The 25,060-nt window shown below is 39.4% G+C and overlaps 5 protein-coding genes across 8 annotated transcripts; 1 reads left to right on the forward strand and 4 right to left on the reverse strand.

Annotated features, from left to right (window-relative positions):
* On the reverse strand, window positions 1–1,652 carry LOC124870325. The gene is made up of 4 exons (XM_047368944.1): window positions 1,356–1,652; window positions 1,159–1,278; window positions 966–1,084; window positions 1–871 (listed from the first exon to the last, which is right to left on the reverse strand). The coding sequence occupies exons 1-4, from the start codon at window positions 1,597–1,599 to the stop codon at window positions 89–91; spliced, it is 1,266 nt and encodes a 421-aa protein (XP_047224900.1). The 5' UTR covers window positions 1,600–1,652; the 3' UTR covers window positions 1–88.
* Window positions 1,653–4,052: 2,400 nt separating this feature from the next.
* LOC124870301 (serine/threonine-protein kinase WNK2-like) lies at window positions 4,053–5,610 on the reverse strand. The gene is made up of 4 exons (XM_047368900.1): window positions 5,241–5,610; window positions 5,017–5,154; window positions 4,827–4,945; window positions 4,053–4,636 (listed from the first exon to the last, which is right to left on the reverse strand). The coding sequence occupies exons 1-4, from the start codon at window positions 5,500–5,502 to the stop codon at window positions 4,085–4,087; spliced, it is 1,071 nt and encodes a 356-aa protein (XP_047224856.1). The 5' UTR covers window positions 5,503–5,610; the 3' UTR covers window positions 4,053–4,084.
* A 3,618-nt stretch (window positions 5,611–9,228) lies between these two features.
* On the reverse strand, window positions 9,229–11,528 carry LOC124870172. 4 transcript variants are annotated; one of them, XM_047368689.1, is made up of 5 exons: window positions 11,215–11,528; window positions 10,464–10,601; window positions 10,274–10,392; window positions 9,917–10,109; window positions 9,229–9,790 (listed from the first exon to the last, which is right to left on the reverse strand). In XM_047368689.1, the coding sequence occupies exons 1-5, from the start codon at window positions 11,489–11,491 to the stop codon at window positions 9,243–9,245; spliced, it is 1,275 nt and encodes a 424-aa protein (XP_047224645.1). In that variant the 5' UTR covers window positions 11,492–11,528; the 3' UTR covers window positions 9,229–9,242. The 4 variants fall into 4 exon arrangements, with proteins under 4 accessions (XP_047224645.1, XP_047224644.1, XP_047224642.1 ...); XM_047368688.1 differs by having other exon boundaries at window positions 9,229–9,819; window positions 9,883–10,109; XM_047368686.1 differs by having other exon boundaries at window positions 9,229–10,109; window positions 11,215–11,522.
* Window positions 11,529–11,646: 118 nt separating this feature from the next.
* LOC124870173 (glutamate-rich protein 6) lies at window positions 11,647–16,988 on the forward strand. The gene is made up of 11 exons (XM_047368690.1): window positions 11,647–11,799; window positions 12,691–12,811; window positions 13,070–13,198; window positions 13,287–13,379; window positions 13,462–13,673; window positions 13,752–13,810; window positions 13,959–14,125; window positions 14,687–14,761; window positions 14,933–15,099; window positions 15,296–15,515; window positions 15,756–16,988. The coding sequence occupies exons 5-10, from the start codon at window positions 13,567–13,569 to the stop codon at window positions 15,504–15,506; spliced, it is 786 nt and encodes a 261-aa protein (XP_047224646.1). The 5' UTR covers window positions 11,647–11,799; window positions 12,691–12,811; window positions 13,070–13,198; window positions 13,287–13,379; window positions 13,462–13,566; the 3' UTR covers window positions 15,507–15,515; window positions 15,756–16,988.
* Window positions 16,989–17,423: 435 nt separating this feature from the next.
* On the reverse strand, window positions 17,424–24,368 carry selenot1a (selenoprotein T, 1a). Its single transcript, XM_047368691.1, has 6 exons — window positions 24,180–24,368; window positions 22,141–22,251; window positions 19,827–19,953; window positions 18,399–18,486; window positions 18,023–18,189; window positions 17,424–17,929 (listed from the first exon to the last, which is right to left on the reverse strand). The coding sequence occupies exons 1-5, from the start codon at window positions 24,317–24,319 to the stop codon at window positions 18,065–18,067; spliced, it is 591 nt and encodes a 196-aa protein (XP_047224647.1). The 5' UTR covers window positions 24,320–24,368; the 3' UTR covers window positions 17,424–17,929; window positions 18,023–18,064.
* Window positions 24,369–25,060: the final 692 nt, after the last annotated feature.

Consider the following 25,060-nt stretch of genomic DNA (forward strand, 5'->3'; position numbering starts at 1 on the left):
TTCAAGTTAAACTTGTTTATTAAACTCTCAAGACAAGCATCTAAAAAAAAGGGAGGACAGTCAGACCTTTACAGGAGAGCCTTGACACTCATTTAGGGGTTAGGTCCTCCCAGTCAAAGTGTGGATTATCTTTGGTTGCCGAGTGGTAAAGCAAAGGAAAGGACTCCCAGAAGGAGCCATGATTCACTGGATCATTGTATCCAGATCTAGGACTCTGCTCTGAAAAATCTTGCTGGTCCTCTGGGATTTCACTGTTGCCAAATGACACTCTTGGAGCCAAATGGAACCTGTCATAAGGACCAAACTGCCTAGAGTGTGGGCAGTGACTGCTTGACGTTGTCATCTTGGGTGTAGTTGTCTGCTTTGTTGTTGTGGGAGTAAGATACCCTTCATAGAAGTGATGGAAGGGGTGGTTAAACATCTGAGGCTTCTGAGTTGATTGCAGGTGTGTTAGCCAGTCTGGGTACTTGAAAGAATGGTAATAGTGCTGCAGGGGTTGTGCATGGCCTTGAAAGTAGTGACTATACAACGGGTAGAGGTCAAGGAGCTTTTTCCAGAAGTGGGGATTCATTATAGGTGGGCGTGTTGGGGCAGCAGTAGTGGTGGTGGTAGTAGTTGTACTCCTAGTAGGTGGTGCAGGTGGGGTATACAGGCAGAGTGGAAAACGGCGATATGGACTACAAGGAACATACATGGGAGGCCATCTTAAATGCCGTTTCATACGATAAAGGTTCAGGGACTTGTGTGGTAAAGGAGCTTTTAAAGGATGCTCAACAGGCTCTGTTGTGTTGGCTTCAGCATCTGGCAATATGGTGCAAGTTATATTAACAACTCTGTCCCTCAATCGCATTGTCAAGACATGTGTCCCATTCTGAAACAAGCAGACACAGGTCAAATCATGCAGTGCCTTATGTACATTTAAACAACTGCAAAGGGTTTAAGTCTATAGGATCACAAAGGTATACCTCTTGTTTAACAGCACAGCTATCGTAACGAACAAGTAGAACAAGTCCAAGCACAGTCTGATTCACCAAGATACCACAAGCTTCAGGCACCTGGCTTAGAAGTACTGGGTCTGCATTGCCTGAAAAAGGAGAGCCTGATAAGTTAGCAGACACATACTTTAAGAGAATTTAGGTCAACGCTAAAGACTTCTACCCATGTCCAGTTGTAGTTCAGTAGCACCCGGTCCCATCACTTTGAATTTCATTTTGTTACGACCGCAGTGAAGTGAAGAATTAGAGCTGCGCCATGCAGTGGCTTCAATCATATTGTCCTCTATAATTTTAGGGGAAAAAGAAAATTAAGCCATTGTCCATTGCTACATTTCAAATAGCAACATAAGAGTGACTTACCTTTGCTGTCGGTTTGGATTGAGGCATCACTTAATCCCATTTCTGTGGCAACAGCTGAGAAAGGACTGGACTCAAACTCCTTCCCATTAAATTCATCTTCTTTTACTTCAGAACCTTTACCCACTTTGACTGCGTCAGTTAGTCTTCGCCAGCTAAAATAAGTTAAACCAATAGCTAAACAACAGAAGAGCAACACAGCTGCTATTGTTTGCCATCTTCTATGCCGCTCTCCACCTTTCATCATGACAAAAACAAATCTGAAGGAGACAAGAGGTCAGCATGCTGCAAAGCTTCTCAGTCACACCTTTAACATGGCACACATTCTTAGCACCAGGTGATTCTGAAAAGTAATGAACCAATCAAATGCAAGAGCAGCCACAGCTAACCTCCTGTTGCCAATTAGGTCACAACTGGTGATTATTTAGTTTCTCTTTCAAATTTAACCATAATTCTGCAGCAAAAGTGTCTAAAGCATTGTTTTATAGCAATCTGAAGGGCCTTGTAATGGACAAACCATGGCAGAATATGAACAGTTTAATTATATCTGTATATATATTGATCACTAGTTTACTTTTACCCTAAATGGCTCTGTGCCCAAAACTGCTTTTTGCCATTTGTTTTGCATGTTTTTGTTCAAAAAGGGGAAAAAGGGATCTTAACGCTGACAAGAACATCATAGAGCTGAGACAAAAAAATTACTCAAGATTAAAAAAAAACTACTTAGTGAGAAGTACTGATTGAACAGTTGGACCATAATGTCTGATTAACTTTTAGAAATTATGTAATCCCACAAAAAAAAGTAAAATAACATGCAAATTGTGGTATTTTGAAATAAAAATCTGTAAAATTAAAAAAAGATCTTTATACATTAACCAACTAAAGCACAAGAAACAAATGTCACAATCTCACTTGTTCTCATTATGAAGCTTTTAAAACCAGTACCATCAGAAGGCAACAAGTTAGAATGTAGATTCCTCCAAATGGCACGGCATGGTCAGCAGGTAGAAATTAACATTGAAACACGGAAGCTGGTGTACTGTGCATAAAAGACCCCCTGTACCATAAACTGTGTTTATGTGTCTGTGCAGTTCTTCACTACTTCAAAATATTACTTAAGTAATAAGCATTTGAAATTAAAACTTTTAAGTTACAAATAAAGGTAATTCACTACTCCATCTCTGTGATGATTTTACTTTCAATATATACAAAAAACAAAAATTGAAATAATTTTTTTTATATGGAGAATATTCACATTCTCAATGTTGGAAATATAGAATAAGGTAATTGTAGAATTGAAGTTCATATATTTTAAGTATGGTTCAATCATGAATATGTGGATATTTTTGTAATAAATCAAGCATATGTCCTATTAATGGGACATTTTTTACCCTGCTTTTTCAGTCCCCAAAACAAGTTACAAAATTATTTCAAGTACTTTGAACAGGATTGTGAAGTGGCAATTCCTTCTCAAAGATCTTCTTTCATACCTAGGTTTCCCAGGTATGTTTTGTGCCCCAGCTAAAGCAATGTCTAAACAAGACCATCTGATGGTATAATCCACACCAGCAAACAAACAGGCCACTTTCACTATAGCCATTTACCAGACCCATTTAAGCAACTCAATACAAGATTAATTTAAGGGGCTTTGTCAGTGACCCAAAAATATTTGGTAATTGATACAAGTTCAAATATAAAATGTGTCAGAAGGATGGTACCATTTTTACATTGTTGAATAAGTGTCCCCAAATGTTTTTAGCATCACATTCCTTCTGCAGTCTGAAGACAAACCATATACCATGTTTTAACAAAAACAAAAAATATTGACCAAAGTGCTGCACAACAGACAGGTAATACCCAACAAACACTAAAGAACTGAAATCCTACAAAAAAAACAATAAAATCTGAATAAACAGTATAATCACTGTCAGTCTCACTCTGGGTTAACAACCCAACAATGAGTTTAAGTGAGATTTAAAAACTGAAGAGAATTTGAAATTGATCCTGAAATACATACAAAGTCAGTGCTGAGGCTAACCCTGGAGTGATATGCTAATTTCTTTGTACCTTTAAAAATGATGCTGCCTCACTTTGAACTAATTGAAAGCTTGGCAGGCTAATGTTATAAAAGCATGGATTACTGATTCCAAGTCACCCTAGACGTTTGATCTTAAAAAACATCCAGGAATAATTCTTTTACCCCATTAACATGGTTATGAAACTTAAGGGAAGCATCCAGTTTTACTCCCAACTTGGTTACAGATGTCAAATGGAGGGGTGCAGGCAAGGGGCAATATTGGGATTAAATAAAACTTGGGTTAACAACACTAAGAGCCATTTCCATATCACCAAGACAGTCATGAATGGGCTAAATAGAGTGAGCATCAAATTGCTTCAGTGAGGGGGAAAAAAAAGGCCAAGAATAGAGGTCAGCAATCCTCACAATTGCCAGAGGTAATTCATTTACTGGAAAGCAGAACCTGAAATTCTTACTCATTGCTGGACCCAAGGTGGACAGCAAGATCAAAAGCCAACAACCAGGCTAATTTTAATCCATACACCCCAATCAAAAAGGGAGTTACATTTTTAACCTTGTTTTACATTTGCTACAGTTTCTAGAATATCCCCATTTTTTAAGATTTTTGGTAAATTCTGTGAGAGACCTCCACTATCAAACAGCAAAAGAAAAACCACAAGTAGTGTTTTCAAATATTTATTCCAACAGATTCAGACTAGCCTTGAGAGTAAAACATCTGTGGCCAAATGTCATTTGGAACAAGAGGCATGTAGTCCATAGGATACAATGGTATAGGAGTATCAGGAGGAGCCTGGGTAGTAGCAGGAGATGCTGCAGTTGAATAAGGAATCGATGTCATCTTTGGTCCTGAAGTTGGATACTCTGGATAGTTTTCAATAGGATAAGGCAAGAAGGGCGGGAGTTCTGGAAATAGAGGCCAGTATGGTAAGGGGAAATATGGGACATGAGGAACATGGGGATTTGGGACTTTTAGTAGTGAAGTGGCAGGTGGTGGGGCAGTTGTTTGAGGTGGGTAAGGGTATGGTGGGTATGGATACAAGGGAAATTTTGGAAACTGCGATACAGGTTTTGCAGGTTCAGCAGGTGCATGTAAGAGATGAGAATAAAAGTCCAAGTAAGGTTTGTGGGGCACCGGCAGAACCTGGGGCACCGGCGGCAATTGTGGAGCAGTAGTTCTTACATGTTTGGGACACAGCAGGGACAGGGGACGGCCTTGCCAGAGTAGTGGTAGCATGTAATTTCCACTCTTGGGATAAAAACAGAACATTACATGTGAGTCAGCGCTGCTCATTCCTGATTGTACCAAACAGAGCAGTAACTGCAAGAGATTTCACTGAGGTCAAAGTTTTATCCTTAATGGGTATAGGTGTTGCACAAAGGTGTGCAAGAGACATTCTTTGTTTTAATACAAACCGTTAGATCAAATTAAGGGCTACCTGCTGAATCATGTTGCAGCCATCATATGGAGCCATCATAACAAATGCCTTCGAGTTTCCATGCATTCTGTAGCCACATGTTGGAGGGACCATGGACAGAGGTATTGGGGGTTCATGTGCTGTGGGGGAAGAAGAAAGTCATCAGTGTCCACTCCCAGCTACAACTGTACTTTGAACATTTTAGTTTTACCTTGCTCCACTGCAAGCTGTGAAGCCCCTGGACTGAGTAATCTGAACTTCATGTGGTCACCAAAACAATGCAGAGAGGTTCCTAAGCGATTCCATTTATCCTTGGAGGCCTCATCAATGCCCACCTGCTGGGACCAGCCTATGAAGGGGAAATTGCCATTCATTGACGTTTTCTGCCAGGCATTACTGTGTTTTTATGTGTGTGTGTGAGAGAGAAATACCTACCTGCAAAGTCTGCCTGATAATCCGTTTCATCATCCACTGAAGTAGACAGTTTTTTATTTTCGTCTGGGACCTCAAAAACGTTCCCGAACACAATTATTCCTTCTTGGACTTCAGCTGAGGGAGCAACATTAGTTCCTCTGTGTGAGAGTCGCCTCTGAGTTTTCCTCAGTCGAAGAGAGTCTGTCGTTTGCACCAAAAAACACGTCAGAATAACAGCTGCAGCCAAGCCGGCAGCGGGATTTTTCGCCTTTTTTGTAACCATCGTTCAGCCCTGAGTAACTACTGAGAAGCAATAACTTGTCACGGCCTTTTGAACTAACTTGTCTTCGGAAGCAAGTGCAGAAGGGGCTGTGACCGTCAATCAAATGTTGCGGGAGACAGCGGTGTGTAATCAGCTGGGATTGGCTACACTTGAGTGTCCTCACTGACGGATCGCTGCCATTGTCGTGAGTATATTCAAACTGGGTGTACATCATTTAAACGCCGGCGCACCACTTAGGACAGGCGGAGTTTGCACACCATTTCAAGCTATGAATGAGACTGTGGAGTGACAAAAGTTTTGTCTGAAATGTAAAAGTGTTTTCTGAAATGTAAATTTGTTTTCCGAAATGTTAATTTGTTTTCTGAAATGTTAATTTGTTTCGGTACTTGTAAAAGTGTTTTGCACCCCCCGGCCACCGTACAAAAGTGCCACGAGAAATATGTATTTATAATAACTCGAATTAAAGTTGTAAATAAGCACATAATCTGCATTAAGAAATACATCTAGAATTATTTAAATCGGTCGATTTATTAATACCATAATTAAATCATTAAAAGTGATTATTTATTGTTAAAATTAACTCTTGCTCTACAATCCATCATGAAATGACTAGATTGTGTCTGACCAGAGAAACACTTCTGACTGGTTAACCTGCAAGGCAACTCAATTTCAGACCATTCATCTTGACTTATATGCTTTTCCTTCCTGCTTAAATAAATTTATCATGCGTTTTTTTTTTTTTTTTTTTACAAATATTAGGGTAATACATTTGCACATTATTCCCATAATAATTATATAACAGAAAATATGAATTACATGCTGTTTCAATACACAGTTCAGTCAATATCAAGAAGAACTGTGCATTAACCTTATTTTCATCATCGGTTTCCAAACTATTTCAGGCATTGCAGAAAAGTGAATCTACACACAGACAAGAACATTATAGGCCTGAGATAATTTTGTTTTCTAAATTTACAGCTAATTTATTTGACCTATTAATTATTATATCACACCAAAGTATAATATACAGATGCAATACCCTGGTGTGTGCAAATTCCTAGACAAATACTCGTAATGACATCAGTTATAGTAAATGTGATGAACTTTGTGATGTGATGAGCTGTCTCTGTAGGATTTACCTGACATTTGCCTCTTTAAGCTAAAGCCAAAGTTCAATGACAGTTTACAAATAATGAAAGGACAATACAAAAATGAAATATTTATAGATAGTGAAAAGACACAATTGAAACTGGCCAGCAAGGCTGCGAAGAGGCTGACAGCAACCTAAAATAGCTGCAGGAATTTCTGGCAAGTAGCTACTGGTTGTGTTTTTTATGTGACACTAGTCTCCTGTATGTTTTGACTGTCACGACAAAGAAGTAGAGTGAAAGACAGAAGCCTTTTATCTCAAAGAAAACATTCAGGCCTGGCTGAAGATCTCTAAAAGCTTGTGGGAAATGTGTCATGGTCAGATTAAACCAGACACATTTTTGAGCCACAGTTTCACAATTTGGAATTCTGGCCACAATTTGGCACCAAAAAGCAGCACGGCACATCACAAAAAGAACACTACAGAACATAGTGAATGTTTGATCTGCTATAGAGTGGTCCAAGGAAAATGCTTACATCCAGATTGCAGCTCAATCCATCTCTCTCAACAGTCTTAATGATAGATGCAGAAAACCTCTTTTGTGTGAAAAATTGTTATAAGATTTGTTTCTATTTTGGGTTTGTTTCTGTTGCATCTCTGTTGCTCCTATCATGGTTAGTTACATGTATTTATTAGATCTTCTGTTTGTTTCCCCTTTTGATTGTCATGGTTCATTTCTATTTCACTCTTAATGTGTCAATTTGTCCTTTTGTAAATTTACATTCACTGTGGTGAGATTTATAAGCGCTTCGGGTTTCCTTATCTCATCTGCACATTTTATTTCATTGTGGATCTGTTGTGAACTGTGTTTTATTGTGCAAATAAAGAAATAGTCAACTTATGCAACTTTTTTAGAACTTATGCAAAATATTTTTTATTTTTTTTCATTTGAGGTGTGCAAGATAAATATCACAAATAATTGTCCCCTGAGAAGATCTCTGAGAAGACTCTCAGAGTCTGAGCTTAAGAATGATTCAGTTCACTGCTGAGAGAGACTCTGACCTAGGAGGCGACAGAAATTCCTATCTTAGTGAGGAGGTGATTTGGTCAGTCATTTTCTATACTGCTTCTTCCATAGTGGGTTGCAGAGAATCTCCAGCAGTCTATGGGCAGGAGGCAGGGTACACCCTGGAGAGGTCATCAGTCCATCGCAGGGCAACACACAAACAACCATGCATACACTTAAGGGCAATTTCGAGAGAACCCACACATGCACAGGGAGAACATGCACACTCCATGCAGAAAGCATCCCAGGACCTTCTTGCTGCAAGGCAACAGTGCTACCAACTGTGCCACCATGCAGGTGATTTGGTAAAATGACCAAAACAAACCAGAGAACAAAAAGGTGGAAAAAAACAAACTGGACAGAGGAGCCGAGTCTGCTGGGATCACGGTGCAAACAGGCCTTCCTGAGCTGATCAATGCGTTTTTCTCTCTGCTCTCAGCACCAGCCTGGAATGTGCTCTGTTAGCTGCTGCATTCGGAAGTTGAGAGGAAATTGCAGCACACCAGCGAACGTCTCCACAGATGGGGAGCGTTAAGATGACCATTTAGGCTATGGCTATTGACATGTACAATACAGCAAATACTTTTTCACCTCATTTACATCTTCTATGTATGTAATGCTTAGATTATTGTACTGCATCTTGTCTAGAGTTTGTATTTATGGATATTTTGGGTTTTCCATATTTCATTTTTGAAAGCATTTTACAGTGTAAACCTTTAAATAATGTACTATTGTTTGCAATTTTGTTCACTTTTTAGTCAATTATTTGTTTCTATTATTTAACCTTACCTTACCAGAGCTGCACCTGCTGCTAAAGGTATTTAATTTTCACTTAGGGGGATAAGGGTAATCTTGTTTCTGTATTAATTGTATGATTGTTATAGTTTGTTCATTTACTCATTGAGCTGGTAGCATTTTATTAATTTACTGTTCAGAGAATGTCTGTCTTCTCTGCTTCAGACACTCAAGCTTGCTAAAAGTCCTCACTAAACATCTCATATTAGCTATTTTAAGGCCTAAGGTGCTTTGTGAAAAACTTCTTACAGGAGGGAAAATCCTAAGAAAAATCTTATAATTCTACCATTTCTATGTCCTAGGAGCCATTTTTAGTCTTAGTATGCTTTGAATATGGGCTCAGATATTTAAATACATTTTCTTTGCTTATGAAAAAAAGCTTTGTGAAATTAAAAATGGTACAAGTTTGCTGCACCAGCTGGTGCTGATGTTAAAATTCAAGACCATGAGCCTTGCTTAGAGGTGGTAGGCCAAATATAACTAGTTTCCTTTGTAAGTTTACCCTTAAGGGTTTCAAACTCCAGCTCTCAAAGCTTTTAGGTTTCTGCTTCACACCTGAAGCAAGGTGTTTTGGTTTTTTTCATAAAAAATAAACAAAAGTCAAGTTCACCATTTGTAGTGCATTGGACAAAATAGTCTAAAATTTGCACAACACTGGAATTTTTAGATCCCTACTTAACTCAACTTCTCAACTGACAATTGAGAGTTAAGCCAAAACTAGATGTGCACCAAAGCATGAAGATTGCTAATTGCAAATAAAGAAGAAACAAAGGAGTTTATTTCAAATATTTATTTTAGCTGTTCAGATTTAGCCTTGTTGAGGATAAAGGTATGGAAATTGTCCCTTTGGAAGAAAAGGCAGGTAGTCCATAGGATGCCACTGTGCAGATGTACCAGGAGGAGCCTTAGTAGCTGCACAGTTGGTCTTTGATGCCTTTGGTCCAGACATTGGATATTCTGGGGGATAAGGAAAAAGGAGAGGAAATTCTGGAACCTGACGCCAGTATAGCCAAGGGAGACGTGGGTCAAAAGGAATCTGGGGATAAGGGTCCATTGGCACTGGAGTGGAAAGAGGAGCCGTTGGATGTGGGTAAGGAATATAGGGATAAGGGTCCTTTGACACTGGAGTGGAAGGAGGAGCCGTTGGATGTGGGTAAGGAATATAGGGATAAGGGTCCTTTGACACTGGAGTGGAAGGAGGAGCCGTTGGATGTGGGTAAGGAATATAGGGATAAGGGTCCTTGACACTGGAGTGGAAGGAGGAGCCGTTGGATGTGGGTAAGGAATATAGGGATAAGGGTCCTTTGACACTGGAGTGGAAGGAGGAGCCGTTGGATGTGGGTAAGGAATATAGGGATAAGGGTCCCTTGACACTGGAGTGGAAGGAGGAGCCGTTGGATGTGGGTAAGGAATATAGGGATAAGGGTCCTTTGACACTGGAGTGGAAGGAGGAGCCGTTGGATGTGGGTAAGGAAATGGGTAAGAAGGAAAGTGTACAGGTTTTACAGGTTCAGCTGCTGCTTGAAGAAGAGAATAGAAGTCAAAGAAAGCTTGATGGGGCGCCTGCTGTGGCGCCTGCTGCGGCGCCTGGGTTGCCGGACACAGCAGGGACAGTGGATGGCCTTGCCAGAGCAGAGGTAGCATGTAATTCCCACCCTTTGAATGAAAACAATGTCAGTTTAGCCAGACCTGCTCATTACTGTTCATCAGGAACTGCATTAAAAGAGTCCACCAATGGTGGATTGAGATGACTGGTATAACAAAAAAAGTACACTAGTTTACTACAGTTCATAATTTAACATTTACACCAGTTGAAATACCTGCTGAATCATGTTGCAGCCCTCATATGGAGCAATCATGACAAATGCCATCAAGTTCCCATGCATTCTGTAGCCACATCTTGGAGGTACCATGGAAAGAGGCATCGGTGGATCATTTGCTGTGGGGGGAAATAAACACATTTGTATCAGTTTGCACTACTTAGTGAAAATCTAGCGTTTGTTTTTTTACCTTGCACCACTGCAAGTTGTGAAGCCCCTGGGCCAAGTGATCTGAACTTCATGTGGTCACCAAAACAGTGCAGAGAGGTTTCCAGATTGTTCCATTTCTCCTTGGAAGCTTCATCCACATCTGTGTGCCGGGACCAGCCTATGAAGGGAGAGGAACACGCAAATCCTCATCTCACTTGATGAGTTTTACTGTGGAGTCTACAGAAAGTGATGGTCCTCTGAAACATTGACAACTCATGAAGCATGTAGATCAAGCTGTGCTGAGGCTTGGTTTGGCCACATGACCAGTAACAGTTGAGGGACTCTGCTGCTTTGAATGTTGTGATATAAAGCATCTTCCTGGTTCATTTTATCAGGTAAATCACCTAGCAAAAATTAACTAGTATCAGTGTAGGACATCCCTGGTTATCCTTTACCTACACATTCATGAAGCTCTTTACCAGATAACCCCAAGGCACATTTTAACCAAAATCTAACATTACAGGTTGTATTTGTAGAACACAAATGAATGTAGCAGCACCAGTACCAATCATTAAGAACACTGCAACACCTAAGATGGTGGACGATAAATGCATCTCAATTGCACTTCACTTAATTGACCACTAGATTTCACACTAGAGCACCATCATTGAAGCCGCAATAATGATCCTTTAATAGAGTTTTGAAGGTTCAATAAAGCCCATCAGCCATAGCTACATATGTCAACCAATTAGACTGGAGTTCTCTATATTCAGTGGACACTGAGAACATACCTGTCATACCTGTAAAGTCTGCCTGATAATCAGATCCGTCATCCACTGAAGCATTTGAAGACTGCTTTTTGTTTCCATCTGGGAACTCAAAAACTTTCCCAAACACAATTTTTCCTTCTTGGACTCCAGCTGCGAGTGTAAAATCAGCCTCTCTCTTCACCACTCGTATCTGAGTTTTTCTCAGGCCAAGGCAGTCTGTAAGCTGCACTAAATAACACATCAGAAAAACGGCAACGGCCAAGCAAACAGCAGGACGCTCCCTCCCTCCAGAACCCATTGTTCTCTGCTGTCTAAATATTGAGAAGCTGCACTGCGTCGCCTGCTATTTAACCTAAATCGGCTGCTTGAAGCCAGTGCAGCAGGTGCTACAGCAGCCAATCAAATGTCGCAGGAACTGCTGCCTTTTAATCAGCTGGATAAGTTACACCTGAGTTTCCTGTAGTTCAATAAAATCATAAAGGGCAAATTCGTGTACCAAGCCAGCAAGTCAGCAGCCAATAATACACCTGGCACTTATTTCTCCAAGGTAACTCACAACACTAGGAAGAGCCAAGCTTGCAACACATCCATCCCACTAACACTCTGGTAAGTTAACGTCGTTTGCTTCTTTATATTTTACTATCCAAAGATATATAGACTGTTAAGTTTAATTTATACCTTTTGCTTGCAAGTTTTTCTCTATAACTGGGACATTTATCTGTAACCACAAATATAAATGAATAAATACATAAGAAATAGTAATATATGAAGAGTTAGTTTTCTAGGGCTGCACATAGGTACAGGTGCACAATAAGATAATAAAAATAATCACTGTAATCATAATGGTAGCAATGTAAACAATGGATCCATATTGAAAAAAATTATGTTTTCATTTTTATTTATATGTTTATTTAAAAAGTCGCACGTGCAAATTATTTATACCATTCTCAATGATCAATGCAAGAAATCTTTATAGGCATTATGGCAATCAAACCCTTCTTATAACTGCTGACCAGCTTTTTGCATGTCTCCACTGGCGTTTTGATAATTTATGTTTAGTGATGAGTTCCAAGTATTTAAGGATGGAAGACCTCCTTGCCATCAACTTAATGTTCCTCAGATTCAAGTCAGTACTGTGGCTAAACTACTGCAAAACACTGATATTACCTGCAGTTACAAGGAACCTGTATGGGCATTTAAAAAAATTACCTAAACCTGTTATTAATATATTTTATAATATATTTATAAAAAACAACTTTCAAAACTAAGTGTGATAGAGCCAAAATGTAAATTCAGTTTTTAATGACATATGGCACTTTAGGAGCAATTCACAAAATATGTTTCCTTAAATATACACTCCTGAACTCCACATGTATGACATTTAATTCCCTGGTGTCTAATAATTTCTATTATTTTATTTACTTAGTTTTGTGTGATTGTTGATGCCATGCTTGTCTTGTTTAATATATGTAAGGCAATTTGTGTTCTATTTAACAGTTTGAAAAGTGCTACATAAATAAAATCGGATTGATTCATGAAGGTATATTGCAGCGCTCTGAGGCCAAGGACATTGCACTGACGTTGACTGAGAGGGAAATGAAGAAGTCCGGCTTGTCCTGTGAGTTTGCTCCATGTTTGTTTACTGGAACACCTCAGGAAATTGTATAATATATTACAAATAGAAATTTTAGCACATTTTTTGTTAAGATGGGTGTGACTGTCTTACAGCAAACTCCTTTGCATCCTTGGAAAACAATCCAACATGTGTCAGATGAGAAGTAAAAAAGCTTAGTCTCTTGACAATAAATCAATCTATTTTTAGCAGTTGACTCATTTCTTTTCATTTTTTCCCTTACTTTTCCTTGTGTTTGGTTAGAGGATACAAAAAGCAAGCCCGCATTTTGTTAGTGAACCACCGACCCATTGCATCAGAGCTGCTGGAGTTCTGAAGTACAGTCGGGAGCCTGAAAGCTATTGCCTGAACATAATAACGTCCCTTCTAGAGGTGAGGTTCACTATTCATCTGTTGTTGTACATTTTTATCTGAAGATGCTTAATTTTACTGATTGTCCTTCTATAACCCTGTTATCCAGATCCAGCAGCCAAGAAACTTTCCAATAAAGTGTGGCTATTGTGGAAAAAATCCCTGCCCCTCACTGGATTTAACATGGATTCAGGATCCAAAGGTGTGATGCTCAAAATTACTTTCCTCCAAACCCATACGTAGACACTGTATTGATCTTTGATATAATTTAATGTACATCCTAGATAGCTCCACGGTTCTGCTGCACCCAGCATCAACATCTGTTCCAGACGCTGGTGAAAAACAGATTTTTGTTTGGGGCTGGATGTGAGTGGAATATTTGTAATCTGATGACAGAGAATGATAAACCAGCAAAGGAAAGGAGAGGGATGTTCTGTCAAAGCAAGAAGATAGAAGATCGCAATAAGTTCACCACTGGCTTAAAAAGTGGATTGGGGTAAATTACTGCATTCTAAATGATTCCATTTCATGGGTAAGTAATGCCAGGAATAATATAAAAAGTATGTTTTTATAGAACACAATTGGCTCTAAGAACTGGCAGCAATCACACCAGTCACCACATGGCAGAGACCAGTAAGTACCCAGTGAGCAACATACACTTTGACAGTCTGGGTTTTTGACATTGTTATACAGTATAGCTTTTGTATTTTTTTCAATTTACAAGTGGGTAAAAAACTCCAGTATGCTGACTTTGTCATAATTCCATGTTTGGTTACCCCAGTAGCAAAGATCCTTCATTTCCGACTCTCTTGCCCTCCTTGGGATGACTGCTGGAAAGTGCATCTTGGCCACACAACTGAAAAGCCTTTGATGGTAAAAGAAGACGAGCCAGTGTCCGATGCTCATTGGGATCACAATCCAACTCAGTTTGGTTTGTGCCATTATCAGGTGACCATGCATAATTGGGTTTACTAATACTCTTATAAACACAGCACCACTGAAAATATAGATGTTGTTTGCTCAAGGCATTGCATAATGGCATCGAGTATACATAGTGCCCCCTTGTGGTCATACTGTTAAGCAAATGTTTTTTTTTTCTCTCTGGAATAGAAAGAAAATGCTGAATAATATACCGTGAAATGCAGCAATGTAAGGTTGTTTGTGAAGTGCCTTGAGACATGTGTTGTGAATTGGCGCTGTATAAATAAACTGAATTGAATTTGTCATCTAAACAAAGAGTAGGACCAAGATTATTTGGCAGAAAGTGGAGATTGCCCCACTTTAGGTTAGGTTGCAAAAATATTTGAGCCAAAAACTAAAGAAAAATAAGCTTAGCCACTGGCAGGTTTATTGGCATGTAGCTGAATGAGTGTGTTTCTTGATCTATCCTCAGAAGCAATCTTTTAATTTTGAATAAACTGACACAATTATGTATTTAGTGGAACTCCAAATCATAGGAGACTTCTAAATACTCAAATGTAATCATTTAACATTCTTTTTCCTAATCAGGGAAGAGGATTTCTGCAGAAGTTTTATTCCAGTGGCTTGAAATTCCTGAACACTTTCCCTGACGGCTCTGCTCAGGTCTTGTATCCACTCACATGGGAAGTATTTTAAATAATAATGATCGTGTAAGAACGTTTGATCAAAGTCAGTCACATTTTCAAAGTAATAACAGATGCCTTTAGCCAGTAAGAGATTCAAGCTATGATTGAGTCAGATACATTAGACTCCTGTTCCTATCTTTATCAGCAGGGTTACAACTATCCTTCAGGCCTGTTGGCTGTCATCATTGTGGTCATTAAACAGAAAGGCAGAGTCTGCATTGTTTATGATGATATTGGTGCTCCTCATCAGCCTGTCAGAGCTGTGTTCCAGTCTGATGGCAGTGCAGCATGTTACCACAACAGTGGGAGCATATGGTAAATGTTAACATATTATTAATTTCATTTTGCAGGTTATATTAAAACAGGGAAACATAATGAATTTGTGTCTAGTAAATTATTCCAGCTGCTTCATAATTCATGAATGATTCCAATGACATAATACAAAGCTAATATTGCTCCATTAAGGAAATCCATGTGAATGCATTAATGTGCGTTTGTGTCCATGTTCCAGGCTGGCCCTGAACACATCAGGTGGTCAGTGCTTGAATGATGCAGGGGCCAAAATGTGCCAGTGGAGTTGGAGAAGCAGGAGTAAAACTTCCTTTCACCCTATCTTCCTGATGCTGAACCAAGCGATTGGAGTACGAGTCCCTGGGAGCCAAAAGGTGTTCGTGTCCTTCTTATCAAGAGGGCAGCAGTCAAAGTTCAGTGTGGGTCCCTGATGTGTTCAGGTAAAATTGATGCATTGTTTCTTCTTTTTTTACTATATTCCTTCAGGAAAAAAAGAGAAAAAAACTTGATAGCATGAATGTCTTTATAAATGTATAAGTAATTGATTGAATTGCAAACTGGAGTCTTCAGGCACCCTTTGTTAAAAGCCATGCATAACAAACTAATACTTTGACTAAAAACAAAAAAGCTGATTAGATCCAAGTTAAAGGGTTCTACTAATTCAAAGAACTCCATTTCAGGAAGAATATAAAGCACCAAGTTCCAGATCATCCGATTTAAAGGAGGTGTTACTGTTGATAGCCCATATGAAAATCTACCTGGCGATACAGCATCTTCACAGTTGCCTTGTAGCAACATCCACACATCAATCTCCTGAGATCAAGCTTACTCCACATGTCTGTGTTGCTGCTCAAAGACTTGGAGATGAAGAGATGAGTGGTAGTGACAAAGCCTGTTTCCATGGGTGCCTAAAGGATTACTAATGTATGATGGTTCAGTTTACAGTAGCCAGAAGGTCAGATTCTGGCAGACATTTGCATCTCAATTTATTAGAATGTCATCAATATGTCGAGATGCTCTTTCCAGGTGTGCATTGCTACGGTCCTTTTTCTCAAACTCTATTAAGAAGTTGACAAGAACACAGAAGAGTACAATGGAAATAAATAAAAATGATACAACTTAAGTATATTATAAACACAAAATGTCAGGGCTTTCAAATCATAAAAAAACCCAAAAGTAAAGAAGTACAGAATGTTAAAAAGATGGTTTTAAGGCTTTTTTATTCTTGTCAGTTGGGAAAATATATATGCTTCATATTCAATGACATTTGTCTTATGATTGGAGAACTTAAGACTAATGAACGTAGAATTTGGACAGTAGAGGTAGCAGGTTAATAACATAAGCGTTTATATTTGTGTCATTGTCTTTGTAACCAAACAAGACATTTTTTCAGCATGAGGAAAAATTAGGGAAAACATAATAGTTTGCCCCAAAGATGTTTTGTAAATGACCAACACCAGAATAAAAGAACCATTGTTTCCCTATCGGCTTCACAAAACGCAGAATTTACATGAAATCTCTTAAGGTACTGGATAGTTGAATGGAACCCATGAAGCATTTTTGAAGAAACTCCCTTTACTTTGTTGGTCAAAAAGAACCTTCATGAGAGCCGAACTTTGTCCCAGCAGATATTTTCCACAAAACTGGACGCCTTACTCCTCTTTAGCTGTTAAGGCATTGGGCGTTAATATGGTTAATAAAAACACAGGTTATGATGGAGCCAGTCTGAAGCTGACAATTAAAGTAGGAACCTGTAGCAATCTATCCTGCTGCTGTAGTTGATCATCACTAAAAATATTATGCAAAACTACCAGAAAGATAGACATTGTACAGGGCTGTGCTGAATACATTTGCATGGACCAGTCCTTGTTATCATTATTGGTTTTGCCTTTAATAAAGAAAGTTCAAATATTGTCAGTTTTTTTTCTTTTAACCATAAAGAGCCCTCCTGTCTTCAACAAAATCTTGCCAGTTTTGAAAATGGCATTGAGTATTTTTCTTTTTAAATTTTAGCATCGTGAGAACCCCGTGACAAACAAATGCTTAAAAAACTGAAGTCAAACATTTTGATATGCAGAGACAGATGACACCATCTAGGGCAATTTATATGTCCGGCTCAGTTTATCTTTTTACCTCCCACCCATTTTGTCACCTGTAACATGTTATTTTTTAAATTACACCAGAGATGTGCTATAATGTGTCATAAAGCCTTTAGATGTGAACTTTCTCTTCCTTCCTCATTTAGGCAAGTCGGCATATAGTAAAGAAAACAAAAAAAATTTACCAGCTTACATGACCAAGTTAAATTAATTGGGCATTAATTTACTTAAGTCCATCATAAACAGAAATTGTTACAATGTTTTATTAATCTTAGGTTCCTCCAACATATGTAAATATAAAAATTATTCAGAAATCTTTCCAAGACATGGTCAGAATGGCATTTCACAACAATAATTACAGGTCTTAATTGGTGCATTTTCTACACAGTTACCTACTTCTCTGAACGGTACACTTAGAATTCTACTTATGGCTCATTGGTACAAATAACTTTTTTTAAATTCACATAGGTCAATTATATGCAACAAGTTGAAGACTACAATAATCAATGTTAAATCTTTCCTTAGTGGACCACTAATTGCCTGGATGAAATCTGCAGTAGTATGGATAGTACGAGAACTAACAGAACGGCCTAAACTGTTGCCATGGATCCCGCTCTGGCGTCAGGGGCAGGACATCTCTACAGAGCATGGTGAAGAGTGATGGGGACATCCAGTCTGTGCCAGCAGTCCTCCTGCCTTCAGCGCAGACGTTCATAAACATCACTTCACGGCCCAGAGAGAAGCCCACCTCAAACCTAGAGAGAAACAAGAGTCAGTGTGGAGCTCGCACATTTTACCTCGCCAACATTCATATAAATAAATAAATAAAAAGTTTTAGAATAACGTACAAGGAGGGGCTTTCAGCTCCAGCCAGGGTTTAAAAAGTAGGGTTAGGAGAGGGGATGCGTTCTTGTGTTCATGTGAACGTTCATCTTCATCTCGTTGTCCAGGATTTGCACAAGCTGTTGCATGGAGGGCAGATGACCCGACTCCAGTTTGGACCACACTGGTACATCTATAAAACCAATACTTTCCATTTAACTCATTCTCTTATACTTACAACAATATCACAGTAACAGCTAATAAAGCTGGGTTGCATGTAACTCAGGTGGCCTTTTACACATCAAATTTATGAATACATTTTCCCTAACAGAATTATCTTAATATCACACATTGGAACATGACGTTTATTCCCTAAAGCCATGCTGGGAAAGAAATGCTCACCGTTTAATGTGATTTCAAACGCTCCTGTTGACATTAACTGGTTTTCAATCATATTGCTGAAGAAGAACACCATCATGCAGGCATATATCTGACGAAAAGAACAAAGGCTGGGTTAAAAGCTGCAATCAACAGCTACCCAACACCTCTTCCTACAATTATCACCATTCGGTATATATTATTTTTGATCATGTAGCAAAGAGAGAAAATCCACAATAAATTCAAAATTGTGCATTCAATTCTGGTTTGAAAAATTTAAGGTGTATGTTGTACAATTTCAAGTCAAAAATTCACTTTCCAGACTCACACCTCTAGAGTTTCAAGTCATTTTAGCCCCTTTCGAAAAAAAATATAAATACAGACGTTTTCAATGAATTTATGGCAGATATTTCTAGAGGGGTCAGATTTAAATATATATAGACTTTAGGAGGAAGGAAGAACGGCAGGAAGGCTAATGGATGGATGGATGGATGGACAGAAAACTGACAGACAGATGAGCGGCTGGATGAATAAAACAATGGATGGATGCACAGACTGAAAGACTGATGGACGTATGAATAAATAGCTGGATGGACGGTATATAAACAAGTGAACTGTTGGGTGGAACAGACCAATACACTGATGGAACAATACTGTTTTCAAAAACTAGGAAGGTGAATAAAGTTGGGAAATCTATTTTCTTCTATGCTCCATTTTCTTTCCCCATATTTAACCAGACAGAAAACACTATAAATCTACTTCACACTTGTCTACCATTTTACATCAGAAAAGAATGGCTCAAATAAATCATTAAAGGCTTGAAACTAATGTCATTCCTCACCATGATGAGTGTAGGTAGACTTCTGACCACAACTGTACACCCATCTGTAGAGGATTGAATTTTTTCTATTGGGGATCACCTAGCCCCATTAAACTTGTGTTGAGGATAAACTTTTCTCAACAGAAGCTAAATACATTTTTAATATTGTTAACAATTATTGTTACATAGCTGAGGGTGTGACACAGAACTAATATGATATACCGTACGTTTCTAGACCATGGTATCAGTGGTGGACTGTTTTGCAGCAGACTGATAAATCCTCTCGCTGAAAGCTCTGCTGATTGGTTGTTTGGATTGGAGCATATACTCTGGTGCCATTAGCAAAGCCAGATTTGTTTTCTCTAACCTCAGATTTATCAATAGTTGTTAAAGTATCCAAAATGTCCCATGCAAAGTTTACTGGTTCCTACCAACAATAGAAACCAAACATTGTGGCTCTGGATCTTAGCTTTTTATTTCAGCTCTAACTGCAGTATATTGTGATGCCACGTTCCCTGATGGGGAGATCAAAGACCTGGTGGAAAGGAATGTAAGCAGAAACAGTCCCCCACCCCCGCTGACACATTAGGGTATGATTTTAAAATGAAATACATAGATCCAGAAATCCTCACCTTATTTTGCTGGCCCCACTCCCAGATTCCTGGGGCTTGAACACCAAAGAAAGCAAATGGGTCCTTGCCGATTATAATCAGCCCGATCACCAGTAGTTTGAACATAGACAGAAAGGAGGCAATGTGTCTGAGGAATTTAAACAGAAACTCATCAGAAACCGAACTCATGGATACAGAAACATAAAAGCACACAGTAAATATGCTATACAGCCAACCTCTCTACCATCATTAACGACTAGGTGCACTTTTACACTAGTGGGGAGGCCAACTCATCGCGACTCTCATCGCTATCTTCTTACATTTTCAAGCAGAACTGGTAAAACAAAAACTTATCAGTAGGACAATCATATTCTCACCGTGACATCAGCAAAACTAATTTTACAAGAATCTAAAGAAAGGATGCATGGAGAATTTAAAGCAGGTGATGAGATACAGTCTCCTCTCTTAAATGTAGCCAATCTCTTGTGTGTTCATTAAGAGTCGACTAGATGAAGACCCAGGAGTCTCCAATAACACCCCCCCAATAACTGTGGCAACATAAATCAGTCTCACATCAATGCACATATTGTCTAATTCTAATGGGACTGAGGTTTCACAGTGTCTGAGTTTATTTACTGCTTCCTGTTTATATCCAATGTAAAAAGCTTTACGTTGCCATCGTTGGGTATGAAAAGTGCTCTTTAAGTAAAGAATGATTTGACTGATTTATGAATGTGAGACTGTTACCACGTAATAAGAGTCAAAATGAGAGTCTGTGACTCTGCATAGCAGAGAAATGGTTCCTGTAAATTCTCGTACTCGTCGTCTTTCGTTTTATCCGGGACCGGGTCGCGGGGGCAGCAAACTCAACAGAGACGCCCAGACGTCCCTCTCCCCAGACACCTCCTCCAGCTCCTCCAGGGGGAGCCCAAGACGTTCCCCGGCCAGCCAAGAGACATAGTCCCTCCAGCGTGTCCTGGGCCGTCCCCTGGGCCTCCTCCCGGTGGGACGTGCCTGGAACACCTCCTGAGGAAGGTGTCTAGGAGGCATCTGGTATAGATGCCCGAGCCACCTCAACTGGCTCCTCTCGATGTGGAGGAGCAGCGGCTCTACTCCGAGCCCCTCCCAGATGGCTGAGCTCCTCACCCTATCTCTAAGGGAGTACCCGGCCACCCTACGGAGGAAGCTCATTTCAGCTGCTTGTATCCAGGATCTCGTTCTTTCGGTCATGACCCAAAGTTTATGGCCATAGGTGAGGGTAGGAATGTAGACCGACCGGTAAATCGAGAGCTTCACTTTTCGGCTCAGCTCTCTCTTCACCACAACGGACCAGCACAGCGTCCCCATTACTGTGGCAGCCGCACTGATCCGTCTGTCAATCTCCCGCTCCATTCTTCCCTCACTAGGGAACAAGACCCCGAGATACTTAAACTCCTCCACCTGAGGCAGGAACTCCACTCCAACCTGAAGAGGACAAGCCACCCTTTTCCCTTTTCCTGTAAATTCACACGAGAGAAAGACACAGAATCAAACTTTCTAATAAAAATAAATTGGTTGGTCTTAGGGCTCCAAAGAAAGTAGTTTCAGTAATCCAATTCAAAAGGTGAATCTCAAAGATCCATACACACATAACAGCGGGCTGTTCAGAGGGAGCTGTATTCAAATGGAAAACTAAGTGAAAGGAAAAGGTGTGGAAGAAACCGGTGCACAAACCAGCTTTGACTGACCAGTAATCTTACCTAACCTCCACCCCACAGAAGATCTGTGGAAAACCATCAGTTGGACGACGAGACATGAAAACCAACCATTGCAGACAAGCTGAAGGGCACCGTTAAAGCGACCTGGGCCGCCCGAACACCTGAGCAGTGCCACACTGATGTGGTAATTCATGCAAAGACATTCCCAAACAAGTACTGAGTGCAGAGAACATTCTTTTCAGTAGGGGGACATTTCTGTACTACAAATCTTTTATTGGGCTTCTGTAATGCTCCAATTTTCATGAGCTGTGAGCCATAATCCTTAAAATGAACAAACAACTGAAACATATCACACTGTATGTAATGCGTCTATATAATATACAAGGTTCAATTTCTAAACCTAATCACTTTATGTTATGTACTGTTTATTGATATTCTCATTTATTGAGGTGCACCTTTAATTCACTTGAAATCAGAAGAGGCATGGCACATATTGGTGAAGACATTTAGCTGTGTCCGTTACACATACCAGCGACAAACGAGTATCCAAGAGAACCTCAGTTTGTTAAACACATTACAGCTAATCCTAGGCTGGACTTAATCCACTAGTAACCCGGCAGACAATGGTCGGCTCTTACCGATAGATGGGTACAGGGAGATAATTCTCCCCTTCGATGCGGATGTCTGGGTACCGCTGGTACAAGGCCTGCGTGTACTCCTCAAACACCCGCTTGTACCCTCAGGAAATGCTGCAGAAGAAAAGGAAAACAGGTGGTACAACTTTGAGGACAAAATATACGTAGCCAAAACATCGTCATTATCAGCATTTCCTGGAACGCATCGGCCGTTTGTGAAGGACATTACTTCCACTGTATTTCAGAGCAGAAAAAAATGGCATTTTTGTCCATATTTCTTACAAATTAAGATGTTAAGATTCGGGTAACGATGGGGGATTACAAAGGTAACTAAAATCCAATGCAGTGGTCGAATGATAGAAACGGCTTTTATCTTTTCCTCCAAAAGTATTGAGTAGTCTGGGGGACGTCTCACATGTTCCTGAGTTACCATCTCCAACATTCGTTCAATTCCCCTCTGAACTTAAATGAACAATAACAGTATAATAATTGCGAACAACCAGTACTTTCCTCATCTTTTCCGGCTGCAGTCAAGTATTTATTTTGTCCAATCATCAGCAGCCAATCATTTTATTTATCTCCTTAGTTGTACCAGTGCAGCAAATATTTCACACATTTCCCCCAAGACATGGATGTTTTTCTCTCTATATGACATGCAGAAACAAAGATTACACTTGCTCAGTGTCCACGTAATGCCAAGCAAGTTTATTTTTAACTCGTTGTATGCAATCTTCCAATAGGTATGACTTGCTTAACGTGTTGCAACTTGTCAGATTTATTGGCACTTGTTGCACTGGAGTCGGGGATCAGCTCAATATCGTCAAGACTGCCAAAAATCATATACTGAAGTGCATTAAAACAGATTTTCTTCATTCTTTAAATTTGAACTGTCCAAGTGATGGCATCAACTCCTGGCATATCTGCTCATTTAATGAACAGATCCAGGGAATTTGGTTCATTATCACTTTTAACATCCAGAACTTTAACCTTTTGTATGTTTTGGGGCCACAAATACCAACTTCACGTGGTTTTGAATCACAACAGAATCAGCATGTTATTACATGTTAATAATAGCAAATTTAGGAAATTAAGATCATTAAATTTTTCTAACTTCCTGTGTTTTTAATTTTAAGTTTCTATACAAGTATCAATGAGATGTAAGGTCATATAGCCTAATCTAGACAGACTTGTTTAAGACATTTAATGTTTTAAACTGTCTTGGTGCCGGTGTTAATATGTGACAGTGAATTCAGTGAAATAAAAATAAAATGGAAAGCTGCTACTACTAATACTAATAATAATAATAATAATCACTCATTGTAAGTCAACAGTAAGCAAAAATATAGTGTGGACATTTTCAACACATTTTTAAAAAACTCCAATAATATTGATAACCGTGATGCATTTCAACACGATAATCATTATGCAGTATTTTCATATTGTTTACATTAGTGTTGGAAAATGACAAATGAGACCGTTACATGAGAAATGTTACAGTGCTCAAAGTGCTGGCTTTTAACTGAAGTTCACTTGGCAAATGTTTCTTAGGTCAAAGTTTAATCTTGCAAACTGCATTAGGGTTAAAAATCAACACCTGCGCTTGTCCATCTTTTATTTAGCGACGCAGAGACTTGCTTTGACAGCTTTAGGTTGATGTTCAAGGAGGAATTTATAAAATCACAAACGTTTTGAACTGTACAGATTTGCTCCATTCTCTGGCTGTCGTCTGTACATAAAAACTTGATCTAATCCTCAGAAACTGGGCGGTTCTTGGAGGAATTACCATGTTTCACTGCGGAAGTGGAGCCATGTTTCCGATGTGTGCGGCAGCTGTCAAAAATATTACTTTCACAAATTGTGCTCCGGTGTTTCTTTAGGAAGCGATGATACCGATGCTCTCCTCGGTTACTGTATTTTTTTTTTTATGTACACAAACTAACTGACATATGCTATTTGTTTGTGATCGTACTGCGAGGTTAGCTGTTTTCTCTTAGCTAGCTTGCAATGACTCGCCAGATTTCTTTTTCTGATCGTTTGCTTACCAGATCTGAAACCTAAGCAGAGGTCCCGTAGCAAACTGCATCTTCATCTTCTTTATGCCGCTGCTGTCACCAGCCGTGGCACAGCACAGCGAGAAAACCCCCAAGACGAGGAGCGAAAAGCGCAACCACTTCATGGCCATCCGGTCCACGGTTGCTTTCCTCCGAGTTAATCTGTAATCTTTTTTTTACTGGTTAACCACGCCTTTGCTTCTTCCTCGCAACTTGCATTTAAGCCAGATCCTATAGCACCCCCTACTGTTCTGGCTGAGGATGTCAAGGTCCATTTGTGAATGATCTTCCGAAGACCTTGGCCTCAGTACTCTGCATTGGACACTTGGACGTTTTAAGTAATCAAGGTTTTAGTTAAAGCTTTTTTTTTTTATTTGAATTACTACAATCCTAGAAGCTCTCTAGAATCCTCCTAGGTTTTTTCTAAAAGTTTCATTCAATGTTTCCATCACCTTTGGGTCCACACTTCCTAATGACTTGGGTGGAACTGAGAATGTTATTCATAAAATGCTTTTATTTTTTTTTAGCCCGGTCTTCATGCCTTGACTTTGCAACAATCCCCTTGAGGGATTCCTGAAAAGTTAGGATCAGCGACTGTCCACTGTCTCTTCATGCTCATCCAGAAGGAGTGAATGCTACAAGTCTTTGACTCGATGCAATCTGCTAGAAACACTTAACCAATTTGAATAAATAACTGAATCTGCCTGTACGGTTCAATGGTTAGTTATTAATTGGAATGCATGTACCTGACTTGAAATCTTTATGATTCGATTGAACTGACTTAGCCCATTTTAAAGTTACCCACCTTTCACACAATGCAACAGAAAACAACACTCACCAATATTTTTGACCTCTGCATTCCTCCCTCCCTG

The sequence above is a fragment of the Girardinichthys multiradiatus genome, chromosome 6 (genome assembly GCF_021462225.1).
Source record: "Girardinichthys multiradiatus isolate DD_20200921_A chromosome 6, DD_fGirMul_XY1, whole genome shotgun sequence".
NCBI lineage: Eukaryota > Metazoa > Chordata > Actinopteri > Cyprinodontiformes > Goodeidae > Girardinichthys > Girardinichthys multiradiatus.

Coding starts and splice junctions, on each gene's coding strand:
- LOC124870325 (XM_047368944.1), bottom strand. CDS start 1,599: ATGATGAAAGGTGGAGAGCGGCATAGAAGATGGCAAACAATAGCAGCT. Junction 1,085..1,158: donor TGAACTACAACTGGACATGG/GTAGAAGTCTTT, acceptor CTCCTTTTTCAG/GCAATGCAGACCCAGTACTT. Junction 872..965: donor GCTGTGCTGTTAAACAAGAG/GTATACCTTTGT, acceptor TGCTTGTTTCAG/AATGGGACACATGTCTTGAC.
- LOC124870301 (XM_047368900.1), bottom strand. CDS start 5,502: ATGGTTACAAAAAAGGCGAAAAATCCCGCTGCCGGCTTGGCTGCAGCT. Junction 4,946..5,016: donor ACAGCTTGCAGTGGAGCAAG/GTAAAACTAAAA, acceptor CTTCCCCCACAG/CACATGAACCCCCAATACCT. Junction 4,637..4,826: donor GCTGCAACATGATTCAGCAG/GTAGCCCTTAAT, acceptor TTTTATCCCAAG/AGTGGAAATTACATGCTACC.
- LOC124870172 (XM_047368686.1), bottom strand. CDS start 11,491: ATGGGTTCTGGAGGGAGGGAGCGTCCTGCTGTTTGCTTGGCCGTTGCC. Junction 10,393..10,463: donor ACAACTTGCAGTGGTGCAAG/GTAAAAAAACAA, acceptor TTCCCCCCACAG/CAAATGATCCACCGATGCCT. Junction 10,110..10,273: donor GCTGCAACATGATTCAGCAG/GTATTTCAACTG, acceptor TTTCATTCAAAG/GGTGGGAATTACATGCTACC.
- LOC124870173 (XM_047368690.1), top strand. CDS start 13,567: ATGACAGAGAATGATAAACCAGCAAAGGAAAGGAGAGGGATGTTCTGT. Junction 13,811..13,958: donor TCACCACATGGCAGAGACCA/GTAAGTACCCAG, acceptor TGGTTACCCCAG/TAGCAAAGATCCTTCATTTC. Junction 14,762..14,932: donor TCCCTGACGGCTCTGCTCAG/GTCTTGTATCCA, acceptor CTTTATCAGCAG/GGTTACAACTATCCTTCAGG.